General features: G+C 48.6%; 2 protein-coding genes across 2 annotated transcripts in view; one reads left to right on the top strand and one right to left on the bottom strand.

Moving 5' to 3' along the window:
• LOC117044870 overlaps positions 1 to 15,973 on the bottom strand; it is an 878,236-nt gene that overhangs the window by 162,728 nt on the left and 699,535 nt on the right. The window lies entirely within an intron of this gene.
• On the top strand, positions 3,126 to 10,927 carry LOC117044899 (olfactory receptor 51G2-like). The gene is made up of 2 exons (XM_033145691.1): positions 3,126 to 3,161; positions 9,647 to 10,927. The coding sequence occupies exon 2, from the start codon at positions 9,672 to 9,674 to the stop codon at positions 10,641 to 10,643; it is 972 nt and encodes a 323-aa protein (XP_033001582.1). The 5' UTR covers positions 3,126 to 3,161; positions 9,647 to 9,671; the 3' UTR covers positions 10,644 to 10,927.

Here is a 15,973-nt window from a genome sequence, read left to right as displayed (position 1 = left end):
AGTCACCCAGCAGCTGCATGTGGAGGAGGGGGGACGTGAACCCGGTTCCCCAGATTAAGAGTCCACCGCACAATGGGCCCCCACGTGATTGGCTAATTCCGGGATTCTCCTGTAGGCCAATCAGCTTGCGGATTCACTTCCACCTGGAGCTGGATTGGGTGGCTCCTGTGGACCAATCAGACTGCTGCATTCTGAAGCCTTTTGTTCTAGGACCAATCAGACTGCTGCATTTTGGATCCTATTCAACTCAGCACATAACAGTCTTTAAAACCCTCTAGCCCATAAAAAACCTAGATATCTGGAGTTGTCACTAATTATGTTCTGTTTGTTTCTTAGGTATACATGGAAACTTTTCTCCAAGGAGCTCAAAGTGGTGAGCTTTATGGTTCAGTGGGAACGTGAACCCTGAATTCCAGGTTCAGCACTCTAATTGGCTCTCTTTTATGAATCATGATCCAGTCCCCTTCTCTGCGCTATAAAAGCTGATGGGAAGACGCATCTTGTTCTCATCCATATAAATTGATGTGCATGAACAGCAAAGGGTGCCCTTCTGTGCACAGCCTGTCATTACACACCCTGAAGCCACCGGCAGTTGTTGAACTGCTGATAGCACTTGTTCTTGTTGTTCTAGTATATTGGTCTCCCACAGGGCTGGTCTTATCATTATTAGGCAGAGTTAAGTGACCACCTCAGGCAGCCAGTGCTGTCAAGTATCCCGTTTCCCCCGGGATTCTCCCTTATTTCAAGCAGTTTCCCGCTGCTCTCCCTTATTTTTTATTTCCCTTAAATTTCCCGTTTTTAATGGAAGCAGCTCCTCCCCTTCTGGCCAGGAACGGGGTGGGAAGACCTCGCCTACTTGGAGAGAAAAGCCTCAGCCCTCAAAGCAGGGAGTTGTTTCCCGTGCTTACAGGGGGGTGTATTTCTCCCCCTGCATCAGCCCCTATCCGTTGCCGCCGAGCCCCTCAGCCGGCCAATAGGGTTAGCTGGTGGGCGGAGCCTGGCTGCCTTTGAGCAGCTGCTGCTTCCTGTCCTGTTTTGATGGGATCAGACAAGAAGACGATGGGGCTCCATCGCGCGGAGCACATGGCTGCCCTCCTCTTTGCTGGCTGCCCTCCTCTTTGCTCCGCTCTGAGCCCGAGCCCGATTGGAGTTTACATTGCTGCTCCGCCCACTTTTGCTTCTGGCTCCGCCCACCACTGACATGTGACTGTCCCTGGGATAGGTGAGACTGCTGATCCCTTATTTTCAAATCCGAAACTTGACAGCTATGCAGGCAGCAAATGCTGGGGGTTGGGGGAGTGGCAGTGAGCTTGGCAGGACAGGGATGTCCTGCCCTGTAAAGTGGGACCTTGGTTCTCAAACTGAATCCGTTCCGGAAATCCATTCCAAGACCAAAGCATTCCAAAACCAAGATGGACTTTCCTATAGAAAGTACAGCCGTACCTCTGTTTTCGTATCCCTCTGGATACGTAATCTTTGGGTTACGGCCGCAGCAAACCCGGAAGTGTATACTTCCAGGTTTCGTCACGCACGCATGCTCAGAAGAGCACCTCTATTTACAAACTAATAAAATAAAAAAAATTCCTTCCAGTAGCACCAGTCTCTAAGGTGCTACTGGAATGAATTTTTTATTTTTTATTTTGTTTTGACTATGGCAGACCAACACGGCTACCTACCTGTAACTACCTCTATTCACGTAATTTTCAGGGTGCGAACGGACCCCCCCCCCCCCCGGAATGAATTAAGTTCGTATCTGGAGGATCCACTGTAATGCAAAAAGGATTAATCTGTTCCAGATTTCTTCTTCTTCTTCTTCTTCTTCTTCTTCTTCTTCTTCTTCTTCTTCTTCTTCTTCTTCTAGAAAAAACCTAAAATAGCAATTTAACATGGATTTTACTACAGTCATAGTGCATGTTACATTTGCTTCAGATTACGTGTTTTCGGGTTGCAGACCACGGGAAACCTGGAAGTACCGGAACAAGTTACTTCTGGGTTTCGCTGCTTGCGCATGCACAGAAGCACTAAATCGCGCCTGCGCAGACGCGGCGCTTCAGCTTGCGAACTCTGCTGGTTGCGGTCGTGTCTCCGTCATGGATTACGTCCGCAACCTGAGGTCCCACTGCATCTCTAACGAGATCTTTGATCCATAAAATGAAAGCAATAAACAACGTACTGCAGTCACACACACACTCAATCAATCAATCAATCAATCAGTAGTTGAACTGGGTTCCACACAGTCACAAAAACAAACAAAAAGGGAGCCGCAAAAACCCAAAATAAATAGCAAAAACAGACAGACCTCAGCGTAACACTCAAAACGGAAGGGTGGCACTCAAATAGGAAGTGTAACACTCAAAACGGAGTACGTCCGGCTTCCGAAAAAAGTTCGCAAACCGGAAATGTGTTTGGGTTCTAAGTTGTTTGAGTACCAAAGCGTTTGAGAACCAAGGTACCGGTGTATTAATTCAAGGCATTCTTAGTAGCTGTTTGCGACTCTTCCCCACACAATGCAACATTGAACTTTGATGGGTGCAGATCTGTTCAGTTCTTAACAAACCCAAGTGATTGGCTGCTTTGTAACTTCGCAGTTGAAAATGGTGGTTGTGTGTTGTTGTTTTTAAGTGGGTTTTAATTAAATAACTTCGGGCAGTGGTGCCCTTGGGTGGGTTAGTGGGGAGGGGTGCGGCAGGGCCAACCTCCCCTTGATCCCCCAGTGTCCTCCAAGCCCATTCTCACCATAAAGTTGTTTGCCTTCCCAGAGCACAGCCTGCTCATCTGGTAATAAATCTGGGCTGTGGGCCGGGAGGACGGGGGGGGGGCATGCTGCTGATGATAAACAGCTTCCCCAGCAGACCCAGAGAGGAAAGAGCAGCCTTTGCCAAGACGGCGGCAGCAGCAGCGTCATGGGTGGGGAAAGATGTGATTTACTGCCCGCAGCATCCTCTTGCCTCGTGGGCCTTTGCACTGAACTGGAGGCGGCCCCTGATTGGTTGGGCAGCCGCAACAGCTGGACTCTTTTTCAGGATGCCACATAAAAGGCATCGCCTCCCCCCACCCCCCCAGCCTGGGAAAACAACCGTTCTGGACCACAAGGAGGATTCAACGCTTCTTCTAACTTGGGAAGAGGCTCTGGCTATGGACCCAACGGTCATGTAAGCTCAGTAAGTAGGATAGCTTGTATCATCTCCTCCCTTGGAGGTTTCTAAGCAGAGATGGGGTGTCCCTCTGTGATTCCTGCCTTGCAGGGGGATGGCCCTTGTGGGTGTCCCATCCTCAGTGGGGTCCGGGTCCCTTCTACGCACAAATCGGCTTTCGGTGGACTGGTGCCTTCTAGATGTTGTGGACTTCCGGGTGCTGATGAGAGTTGGAGGGCACCCAGTTGGCCAAGGCTGGCACAGGTGATCCAAGTGCCTTCTGGGGTGATGTGCTTTCGGGGGGGGGGGCTGCATGAATGGAGCAGAGCAAGGTCCAAGTTGAGCCCACCAGTATCTCTTGCAGCGTGGGAGAAGATGCTGAGTCCCACTGACTTGACTGTGGGGCACAAAGTGTCTTGGGCTGGGGCAGTGCTAACTTCCCCCCACCCCGGGGGAAATGTGGAAAAGCACCAGTCTGAGGACAGTTCCTTGGCAGCCCTCACCACTGACTTCCCCCTATTGTATGAACTGTGGGTTGACTCTGACCCTCTGCTTCCTGCTCTTTAACCTCATTGATCCGTAAAGGGACCTGGATGCTCAAGAGCGAACTGCACACAGGATCTTTTGGGAGATCTGTGATCCAGCTATTCTTTTTAATGGAAACAGAGGGGTTGTTGTTGTTCAGTCGTTCAGTCGTGTCCGACTCTTCGTGATCCCATGAACCAGAGCACGCCAGGCACGCCTATCTTTCACTGCCTCCCGCAGTTTGGCCAAACTCATGCTAGTCAATTTTTTAGCTGCTGCATCACACTGTTGACTCATGTCAAACTTGACATGAGTCAACAGTGTGACGCAGCAGCTAAAAAAGCCAATGCAATTCTGGGCTGCATCAAAAGGAGTATAGCATCTAGATCAAGGGAAGTAATAGTACCACTGTATCCTGCTCTGGTCAGACCTCACCTGGAATACTGTGTCCAGTTCTGGGCACCACAGTTCAAGAAGGATACGGACAAGCTGGAACGTTTCCAGAGGAGGGCAACCAAAATGGTCAAAGGCCTGGAAACAATGCCTTTTGAGGAACGGCTTAGGGAGCTGGGTATGTTTAGCCTGGAGAAGAGAAGGTTAAGGGGTGATATGATAGCCATGTTCAAATATATAAAAGGGTGTCATATAGAGGAGGGTGAAGGGTTGTTTTTTGCTGCTCCAGAGAAGCGGGCACGGAGCAATGGAAGAAAGAAAGAAGAAAGAAGATTCCACCTAGACATTAGGAAGAACTTCCTGACAGTGAGAGCTGTTCGGCAGTGGAATTTGCTGCCAAGGAGTGTGGTGGAGTCTCCTTCTTTGGAGGTCTTCAAGCGGAGGCTTGACAGCCATCTGTCAGGAATGCTTTGATGGTGTTTCCTGCTTGGCAGGGGGTTGGACTGGATGGCCCTTGGGGTCTCTTCCAACTCTGTGATTCTATGATTCTATGATTCTAGTCGCTTCGAGAACACTGTCCAACCATCTCGTCCTCTGTCGCCCCCTTCTCCTTGTGCCCTCCATCCTTCCCAACATCAGGGTCTTTTCTAGGGAGTCTTCTCTTCTTGTGAGGTGGCCAAAGTACTGGAGCCTCAACTTCAGGATCTGCCCTTCCAGTGAGCACTCAGGGCTGATTTCTTTAAGGATGGATAGGTTTGATCTTCTTGCAGTCCATGGGACTCTCAAGAGTCTCCTCCAGCACCATAATTCAAAAGCATCAATTCTTCGGCGATCAGCCTTCTTTATGGTCCAGCTCTCACTTCCATACATTACTACTGGGAAAACCATAGCTTTAACTATACGGACCTTTGTCGGTAAGGTGATGTGTCTGCTTTTTAAGATGCTGCCTAGGTTTGTCATTGCTTTTCTCCCAAGAAGCAGGCGTCTTCTAATTTCGTGACTGCTGTCACCATCTGCAGTGATCATGGAGCCCAAGAAAGTGAAATCTCTCACTGCCTCCATTTCTTCCCCTTCTATTTGCCAGGAGGTGATGGGAACAGAGGGGAGGGGGCTGCAAATATAATGATGCCAGCATAGCTGTGCTGGGGGTGGGGGGTGGGGAATGGAAACTTAACCCATTGCCCTCTCCCCAGGTATTTCTTACTCACACGGAAAGAAATGCAGGAATCCTAACTCCTCTTTTAAAGCCATCACGGCCTCCTGTGGAAGGGAGTTTCATAGTTTAACTCTGCAATTCACGAAGAAGGACTTCCTCTTGATCCAGGGTCTGGAAACCAAGCCTGATGAGGAGTGGTTGAAGGAGCTTGGTATGTTTCACCTGGGAAAGATGAGATAGGAGAGCTACCTCCAAATATCTAAAGGCTTGCCACATAGATGGAGCAAGGTGGTTTTCCTCCTGTTCATGGCTTCAATTTACAAGAAAGGAGATTCCGACTAAACATACTGAAAACTTTTTTTTTTTAAGTAATCTTTATCGGTTTTATTTACACACATTAAAAAATATTTACAGTCTCATCGATACAAATAAAAGAAGAAGAAATAGAAAAAGAAAACAAAAGAAAAAGAAAAACACGAAAAGAAAGTTAAAATTGGTTTACATAACCACACTTCTCACATGCATACAAATCTTCCGATCTTTCTTAATGTACTTTCATTACATCGTTGTTTGTCTGCACAGTTTTGATCTTCATTTCTCATTCCTTTATCTTCAATAGTATTCAATATTTGTTTAATTACAAGTATCACTCTAGTTCTGCTAATATGGCCTTATTATTGCAATATATTCTTATGTATTCTTTAAATATTTTCCATTCACCAAAAGTTTTCTGCGTCATTTCTCCTCGTAACTCCTCCTGTCAATTTCGCCAGCTGCAAATAATCTAACATAAGCATCTGCCACTCTGAGATTGTCGGTACTGATTCATTTTTCCACTTTCTAGCCACAAGAATCCTAGCTGCTGTGACAGCATACAGAAATAGCGTTCTCATTTCTTTTTTAATTTCTGGGGGTAAAATACCTAACAGGAAAATCTCTGGGGTTTTTTTGAATGTAATTTTAAACAATTTCTTCAGTTCATTATATAAAACATACTGAAAACTTTTTGACAGCATGAGCTGTTCAGCAGTGGAACGGTTTCCCTCGGGAGGTTGTGAACGCTCCTGACTTGGAGGTTTTTAAGCAGAGGTTGGATGGGCATCTGTCCTGGATGCTTTAGCTGAGATTCTTGCCTTGCAGGGGGTTGGACTAGATGATCCTTGGGGTCCCTTCCAACTCTAGGATTCTATGATTCTCTCATTTGTCCCTTCTTTTTAACTTTTGACATTTACCTGCCCATAACTTTTAGTCCCCTTTCCAAATTCTAAATCCCCTGACAGTGGTCATAAATGCTTTGTTTCAAAGGCAACTTGCAACCCAGCACCGTTCCAGCCTGCCGATCGTGTGTTGTTAGATGAATGGAAACAGAAACATGGATGTGTTTTGCATTTAAAGTTAGCCATGCAAATGAGCAGCTCGTCTGCTGCCATAATCAGTGCCCAAAGGAAAGCCTGTGTGAGTTTGTTGAATGCAGGGTTGCCAGAGAAGGATGCCCAAAACGCCACAGGAATCAGTTCCAGTGATTTATCAGAAAAGTAAACAGCAAGCATTCATCGTGACTACCACACCCGGGCAAGCATGTTATGCAGAGGCAGATTTAGCAGGGTAGGACCAATCTGCCCGCACAGGGGACTGAGACGAGAGGGTGCTTCAGGGGGGTGGGGTATAAATAATAACATTATTTAAATGGTGGTGGTTGTGAACAATGGAAGGGGAGAGGCTTGGAAGTACCAAATTTTAGCATCCCAGAGGGCGCCACTGAAATTTTAAAGCCCCCCGAACCACCACTGGTGTCATGCGTTATAAAGATTAAAAATCAGCCGTACCTTGGATCCTGAACGCCTTGCGAGTCGAACGTTTTGGCTCCCAAACGCCACAAACCCAGAAGCAATTATCCCGGTTTGTGAATGTTCTTTGGAACCCGAACGTCCAACGTGACTTCCGCACTTCCAGTTGGCTGCAGGAGCTTCCTGCAGCCGATCGGAAGCCGCGCCTTAGTTTCTGAACAGTTTTGGAAGTCGGACGGACTTCCGGAATGGATTCCGTTCGGCTTCCAGTGTGGTGTTCCAGAGCCAGTGTGGTGTAGTGGTTAAGAGCGGTAGACTCATAATCTGGGGAACCGGGTTCACGTCTCCGCTCCTCCACATGCAGCTGCTGGGTGACCTTGGGCTAGTCACACTTCTCTGAAGTCTCTCAGCCCCACTCACCTCACAGAGTGTTTGTTGTGGGGGAGGAAGGGAAAGGAGAATGTGAGCCTCTTTGAGACTCCTTCGGGGAGTGATAAAGCGGGATATCAAATCCAAACTCTTCTTCTTCTTCTTCCGCAGCACGACTGTGTACAGAAAGCATCATATATCAGTTGGGCCAGAAACGTCTGTCAGTTCACCTGACCAATGAAGGCAGAGGAGGCAGGGCATCCAAGTCTTATGGATAGCTCCCCTCCCAAGGCCAAAAGTCAAGCGCCCCATAGTCACAGAAGCAAAGCATCAAAGCCAGCCAATTAGCACGTATCAAAACAGTAAATGCCAATTAGTTTTGCTTTGACTGCCACTTTGGAGTTTACAAGCCTTTCAGGATGTTTTCCCTGTTGAGTTTTCCCCAGTTGTCAAGCCCCGTCCGCCCCTCACTTCCCTCTACGCGCAGAAACCGTGTCAGGACCCAGGAATGGTCTTGTCCGGTCCATCTTCCAGAGTCTGTCTTTGCAGGCAGGGGAGGCCCCTAACTCACAGAGGGTAGGAGACCCCTTTGGCTCCCCTCGCCTGGTTTTGCCAGCCAGTCAAAGCCGTTCCTGGGATTGTGGCCACTGTCGCATGCTGACCTCTTCTAGGAACAGTTGCTCCCATATACCGGAAAGCCAAACACGGCGACGGCTGCCCTTTTCTTGTGTTTGCAACCAGATTTCCAATTAACCTGTGTCAGAGAAAGCAATGTCAATAAATCCCTGGAGGCAGATGTCAATTTATGGAGAGTGGAGAGTGTGCACCACAAAACAGAAACTTCCTCTTCATATCCTGTCTCTTATCTTTCTGCCTGCGGCACCAGTTACATAATACGTACTAAAAGCTTATTATCACCTGAATCCGGAACAGAGGACTTCTTGGCCTGTTCACTGGGGCAAAGGAGGGCCGCAGCTCAGTGGCAGAGGAACTGCCTTGCCTGCAGAAGTTCCCAGGTTCAATTCCCAGCGTCTCTAGGTGGGTCTGGGAAAGACCCTCAAACCCTGGAGAGCCTTTGCTGCCACTCAGTGCTGGGCCAGATGGGCCAGGGGTCTTAGCAGTATATAGTAGCTCCAATGTCCCTGGGGTCCTTCCTATGTGGCCCATTAGCCAGTGTTTGATTTGCTGCATTCCAGCCTTGCAGGGGGTTGGATTAGATGACCCTCAGTGTCCCTTCCAACTCTACAATTCTGTGTTTTATTCAATTTTTTTTGACAAAGTAATAATAATAAATAAATCAGAATAAAAATGGTACCCCACCTCCAAGACCCTTCCATTGTGAATATCCAACCTCCCAAAATTTCAACGCCTCTTGCGATGGTTTGACCCCTTTCCGTTTTAACTGTACAAATTCTACAAACACCCTCCATATCTCTTCAAAATCATTTCTCCTGCATATTCCCCATCTTACCATAATGTTGTTGTTGTTGTTCAGTCGTTCACTCGTGTCCGACTCTTCGTGACCCCATGGACCAGAGCACGCCAGGCACGCCTATCCTTCACTGCCTCTCGCAGTTTGGCCAAACTCACCAAAATGGCAGGTGTTAATTTATCGTGAATAGCTATAGCCCACACCTCTTTATGCCATTCTTCCATTTTATAATCACCTTGCCCTTTCCACTTCCTAGCTGTAATAACCTGTGCAGCTGTCAATAAATTTGCGAGCAAGTCCTTCATAGCCTGTGAACCTTCCACCCCATCATAATTTTTAATGCCTTTTTAAATTTTGCAAATTAAAAAAAAAATGACAAAACAATCCAAAATCAATACATATTACAAAGGGGGGGGGGAATAGGTTCATACATGATTTCCAATTATCCCAACATTTCCTGGGTTGCGTTTTCGACTGCACACTTTGCATTGTCTCTCATAGATTATCTCAATTGTTTTGATTTTGTAAATTTTCCACCCCATCGTAAATTGATAATAATTCTATCTCTGGACTTATGGTCAGCTTTAACCCAGTGATTTCTGTTATCTCCTTAAACACTCTCCCCCCACCCCCCACCCCAATGTACATATATGCACCTCCACCACATGTGAACATAAGTCCCGGTTTCCTGGCATCCCCTCCAGCATAACACCGAACATTCCTTGTTTATTTGATTTTATCTGACTGGTGTTAAATACCATCTCCAAACTAACTTATAATAATTTTCTGATAATTCTATGATTCCTGGAGATCACACAGTAATACGGAGCTGGTTTCCTTCCAATTCCAGATCATGACGCAGCGCCCAAGGCAGGATGGAACCTCCCCAGCCAGACACTCCCAACGCCTCCTTCTACCAGCCTTCTGTGCTCCTCCTGATGGGCATCCCTGGGATGGGCAGGAGCCACCATAGACTCGTCTCCATCCCCTTCTGCGTGCTGTACTTTGTGGCCCTCTCAGGGAACTGCATCATCCTGTTCATCATTGGCAGAACGACCAGTCTCCATGAGCCCATGTATTACTTCCTCTCCATGTTGGCCCTCATGGATCTGGGCCTGGTGCTGTGCACCCTCCCGACCACGCTAGGCATCTTCTGGTTCGACGTCAGGGCGATTGGCTTCGATGCCTGCCTCACCCAGATGTATTTCATCCACGTCGTCTCCATGCTGGAGTCCTCAGTGCTCCTGGCCATGGCCTTTGACCGCTTTGTGGCCATCTCACGCCCCCTGAGGTACAAAGCCATCTTGACCAAGCCCACCATTGTCAAGATAGGCCTGGCCATGTTGGCGAGGGCGGCCGTCTCCCTCCTCCCGATCCCTTTCCTGCTCAGGAGGCTGACGTACTGCAGCGACAACAGCCTCTCCCACTCCTTCTGCTTGCATCCCGACATCATGAACCTGGCCTGCAAAGACGACATCAGCGTCAACGTTCTGTACGGCTTGATCGTCATTCTTTCAACCGTTGGCATAGATTCACTCCTCATTGTGCTGTCTTATTTCCTGATCATCAGGACTGTCATCAAGGTGGGTCCCAAGGGGAAATGCCTGAAGGCTTTGAATACCTGTGTCTCTCACATCTGTGCGGTCCTCATTTTTTTCATCCCCATGATTGGCCTATCCATCATCCATCGATTTGGCAACCATGTGGACCCGCTTGTAAAAGCCATGGTTGCCTACGTCTACCTGATAGTGCCCCCCGCTTTGAACCCCATCATATACAGTATTAAATCCAAGCAGATCCGGAAAGCCATCTGGAAGCTTTTGCTCTGGAAGACGGTCCCTCTTTGAAACGGAGTGGAGAGGTCAAGCAGTAACTGTTTCAGCCGTTGTGAAACTAGCCATGCTGCGGTTCCCTGGACAGTTTTGTATCCTGTGGAGCTGCCTGCACCCATTTTGCAAAGGGAACCGGCACAATGATTGACAACTCCACCGATTTGCAAAAATGGCTGAATGAAGCAAATGGGAAGATCAGAACGTGTCACTGTGAAGCTGGCGCCGTCTTCCACCTGAAGGGCTCTCACTGGGAATATGGAGCAAGCTTGTTTTCTGTTGCTTCAGAGTGGAGGACAAGAACCCACAGATTCAAGTGACCAAAAAGGAGACTCCGGCTAAACACTAGGAAGAACTTTCTGGTGCTAAGAGCCATTCAACAGTGGAACAGTGGTGGACTCTCCTTCCTTGGAGGTTTTCAAGCAGAGGTTGGATGGTTGTCTGCCGTGGATGCTCTAGCTGTGATTCCTGCATTGCAGGGGGCTGGACTAGATGACCGTTGGGGTCCATTCCAACTCTGCTATTCTACGATTCCACGATTCTGTGAAGCATGCCTTCAATTCAACCCAAAACGGTAGAATTCACAATGCTTCTCTTACTTAGGTGCATCAAGGCAGTTTTTCTGTTTTGTATTTAGGTTCTGATTTATGTCTCGAGAAGTGAAAAAAAATGTGCCAAACTTTGTATTTTGGGTAGATTAAACAAATAAATCTTTGGCTGTGGTCTCACACAATGCTTTGGAACACACTTTTACTGCGAAGTGTCTCTGGGTCAGATTATCACACCCCTGCCCAGACAAATGAAGTCTGGCTCACCTAATAGGCTACATGCCTCACACCCCACAAATGGCCATGTCACCACTATTTCCTGTGTTGTCATCAGTAGATCAAGTACCACCTTTTCCTGTTGCCTAGAATGGACATGCAGGGGAGCGTGGCTCCAGAGGGAGGATTTCTTGCTGCATGTCCTGTTGGGAGCAACTTCCTCCTGACTATGAGCAGGTCGATGGGCATGACCCTACCTGGTGCAAATAAAAGGGCCGGGCACATGGCTATCTTCCCCTTACCTGCTTCTCCCCTTTCTTCTTCTGGATCTCCACTGCTCCTGGCTCATCCTTTACAAAGGACGGAGCCCACAAGTAGCAAGTCTGAGATTTAGCACAGACTACCTTTTCTCTAGGGACCCAGGTGGCGCTGTGGGTTAAACCACAGAGTCTAGGGCTTGCCGATCAGAAGGTCGGCGGTTCGAATCCCCGTGACGGGGTGAGCGGCAGTTCGAATCCCCGTGACGGGGTGAGCTCCCGTTGCTTGGTCCCAGCTCCTGCCCACCTAGCAGTTCGAAAGCACATCAAAGTGCAAGTAGATAAATAGGCACCGCTCCGGCGGGAAGGTAAACGGCGTTTCCATGCACTGCTCTGGTTCGCCAGAAGCAGCTTTGTCATGCTGGCCACATGATTCAGAAGCTGTCTGCAGACAAACACTGGCTCCCTTGGCCTATAGAGCGAGATGAGCGCCACAACCCCAGAGTCGGACACGACTGAACCTAATGGTCAGGGGCCCCTTTACCTTTTACCTTTTCTCTACAAACTGTGACCACAAGATGAAGCTTGCCTTCAGATTACGGCTTGTTATCTTCAAGAAGTCTGTGTTGTGTTGTTCTTATTTTAAGAGGGAAAGAAAGGGGACATTTACCAGGAAGAATCCACTTTGCACAAGGCAGACTGGATTGCTTAATTAAAAGATTCTAATGAGTCATCAACTGCTTCCAACAAGTTGCAAGGGAACTAGCAACCCTCTCCTACCTTCCTAAACATTTCCACACAATGAGTCAGTGGGATTGCTTCCTTGAGGAGGAGGAGGAGTTTGGATTTGATATCCCGCATTATCACGACCCGAAGGAGTCTCAAAGCGGCTCACATTTTCCTTTCCCTTCCTCCCCCACAACAAATACTCTGTGAGGAGAGTGGGGCTGAGGGACTTCAGAGAAGTGAGACAGGCCCAAGGTCACCCAGCAGCTGCATGTGGAGGAGCGGGGAAGCGAACCCGGTTCACCAGATTACGAGTCCACCTCTCTTAACAACTACACCACACTGGCTCTCCATAGAAGAAGCTGGGACTCCTGAAGACCACTGAGTATCTTGGAGAGAATGGTGAGAATCACTATTTCTGATGGAGTGAGCCCTGAATTTGTGGGGGTTCACTGGAGAACTCTCCTCATCCACTTTTATATATCCAGGAAATGGGCTGGATCATGAATAACAGAGAGCCTGTGTGGTGCCCTTGTGAGAGTATTGACCCTGGGAAATCAGGGCTCACATCCCCACAAAGACATGAAGCCCATCAGGTCTCTCTCTCTCTCTCTCTCTCACACACACACACACACACACTGTCTCACAGGGTTGTTGAAGGAATAAGAATCATAGAGTTGGAAGAGACCCCAAGGGCCATCCAGTCCAACCCCCTGCCAAGCAGGAAACACCATCCAAGCATTCCTGACAGATGGCTGTCAAGCCTCCGCTTCAAGACCTCCAAAGAAGGAGACTCCACCACACTCCTTGGCAGCAAATTCCACTGTCCAACAGCTCTCACTGTCAGGAAGTTCTTCCTAATGTTCAGGTGGAATCTTCTTTCCTGTAGTTTGAATCCATTGCTCCATGTCCACTTCTCTGGAGAAGCAGAAAACAACCTTTCTCACTCCTCTATATGACATCCTTTTATATATTTCCACATGGCTATCATATCCCCCCTTAACCTTAACCTTCTCTTCTCCAGGCTAAGCATACCCAGCTCCCTAAGCCGTTCCTCATAAGGCATCGTTTCCAGGCCTTTGACCATTTTGGTTGCCCTCCTCTGGACACGTTCCAGCTTGTCAGTATCCTTCTTGAACTGTGGTGCCCAGAACTGGACACAGTATTCCAGGTGAGGTCTGACCAGAGCGGAATACAGTGGTACTATTACTTCCCTTGATCTAGACGCTATACTCCTACTGATGCAGCCCAGAATTTTAGCTGCTGCATCACACTGTTGACTCATGTCACGTTTATGGTCTACCAAGACTCCTAGATCCTTTTCACATGTACTGCTCTCAAGCCAGGTGTCACCCATCCTGCTTTTTTGCCTTTCATTTTTTTTTGCCCACGTGTAGTACTTTACATTTCTCCCTGTTAAAATTCATCTTGTTTGCTTTGGCCCAGTTGTCTAATCTGTTAGGGTCATTTTGAAGTGTGATCCTGTCCTCTGGGGTATTAGCCACCCCTCCCAATTTGGTGTCATCTGCAAACTTGATCAGGATGCCCTCAAGTCCATCATCCAAGTCATTGATGAAGATGTTGAATAAGACTGGGCCCAAGACAGAACCCTGTGGCACCCCACTAGTCACTTCTCTCCAGGATGAAGAGGAGCCATTGATGAGCACCCTTTGGGTTCGGTCAGTCAGCCAGTTACAAATCCACTGAATGGTAGCATTGTCTAGCCCACATTTTACCAGCTTCTTTACAAGAATATCATGGGGCACCTTGTCAAAGGCCTTGCTGAAATCAAGAAAGGCTATATCCACAGCATTCCCTTCATCTACCAGGCTTGTAATTCTGTCAAAAAATGAGATCAGATTGGTGTGACATGACTTATTTTTCAGAAACTCATGCTGACTTTTATTGATCATTTTAGGGAAGTTATAAACACGCCTTGGAAGAGGCTGTTCTTCCTGCTCGTTGCTTGAGTGTCTGTGATACGGGCGACTTTATCCATGTCCCTCACGCACACGCGAACCACGGAGCCCCAGGCAAACATCTATTCCTGATCTTTCCCCATTACAACCCCCCCCCCCCCATGAAATCCTAGCGATGTGGCGAAGGCAAGCATTGCAACTGTGAAGGAGCTCAGCTCCGTTTGCAGGACAAGGGTGGGGGACCCCCTGCTGAGAGAAGAGCAAAAGTATCGATTCCATCCAAGAGGATAAAATCTATCTCATCGTGGCCCAATGTTAGCCTAGGGGGAAACTCCAGAAGGAAAGGAAAGCAGGAGGGAGGAGTCGTCCCCCAAAAAGCATCTCTGGAAGTGTGCAATGCAGAAGGCAGATCGGGGCGGACTCGGCTTTGCAAGGGTTAAAGGGAACCGAGCGGCCTTCCTAGAGAGGACAGGAAGCAAGAGAGAGGAGGCCAGGTCCTCCAGAGCCCAGGCCCCTCCCTCTCCTGCCAGGGCTGCCTGGCTGTCCCCTCCTGGGATCTGGTGAGTGGGGAGGCGGTGGGGGTCCCAGGGCTGCAGCAGGGGAGGGGGCCAGCCTGGGGGGGGGGCTGGTCTGCTCATGCAGGGGGAGGAGAGAGAGGGGCCTGCCAGGGAGGGGCCAGGTCTGCAACGCTCTCCTTCCGGGAGATCACAGGATCCCAAATGGATCCCACGAAATCTCCCTTCTTCGAACAAAGGAGTCCCTGGGACATTAACTCTGTGTGACGTCGCTCAGCGTCATTCAGCAACAGAGGAAACATGTGCAATTGGTTTTAAAAGGCTGCACGAGGAAGGAAGGAAAGGGGGGAGAGAAAGGGCAGGAATAAAGAGAGGGATCCCATCCCATAGCGTGGCTGCTGCATTGCAAACCAGTTTCCCAGTGTCTCCAAGGGCAGCTCCACACGGAGGCCACTGCAGCAATCCCCTCGCACCCAGAGCAGGGCATCCCAGGACCACATCCTCTCTGTCCCAAAGGGATTGTTGCTGGAAAACCAGCCGGAAATGGGCGCTGCTACTCACTGAGCCTCCAGGGACATCAGCATCAATGGCTCTGTTTGTGTGTTAAGCTATTGAATAATAATAATAAATTGCCCAGCTAAATTTCAAGGGAAATGTCTTTGGCCCCACCCACTTGGCCCTCAGGGGGTTGGCCAGATACATACCTGGCCCTCAGAGCAAAGAAAAAGGGACCCCCCCCCAGGAGTCTGTCTTGAGAGCGGCAGAGAGTCCAAGTGCAAGAAAAGGAGACAGAAGCAGGGGGGTGGGGGTGGGGGTGGGGAGGAACTCCTCAGGACCCCACTAGAGCCAAGCGTCCATTTTTCACAAGATACAAATGACTCCCTTGTCAGTCACTTCTGACTTCTTGCATTGGCAGGAAGGCAGGAGCAACCAGGCTGGTACATCTGAAAGAAATACCTTCAGTTGCCTCCACATTTTGCATTGCTAAAGGGCTAGAGACTTACTTTTTCTCCTCTTCTTCCTCCTGTTTCTTTTCAGAAAGATAGCTCATGGTTTGTGCTGTAGTACAGCCCAGCTCTCATTCCTAGGAAGAAGCATCCATGCTTGCTCAGGGAACCATTTTTCTTCTACTGATCAACAAATTCTGTAACAGAACAATGTATTTGC

This window comes from Lacerta agilis, chromosome 4 (assembly GCF_009819535.1).
Source record: "Lacerta agilis isolate rLacAgi1 chromosome 4, rLacAgi1.pri, whole genome shotgun sequence".
Classification (NCBI taxonomy): Eukaryota; Metazoa; Chordata; class Lepidosauria; order Squamata; family Lacertidae; genus Lacerta; species Lacerta agilis.
Note: the sequence above shows the minus strand (reverse complement) of the source record. Positions and strands in the feature narration are given on the sequence as shown.

What these genes read in the sequence shown, in the direction of transcription:
- LOC117044899 (XM_033145691.1), top strand. Translation starts at nt 9,672, where the DNA reads ATGGAACCTCCCCAGCCAGACACTCCCAACGCCTCCTTCTACCAGCCT.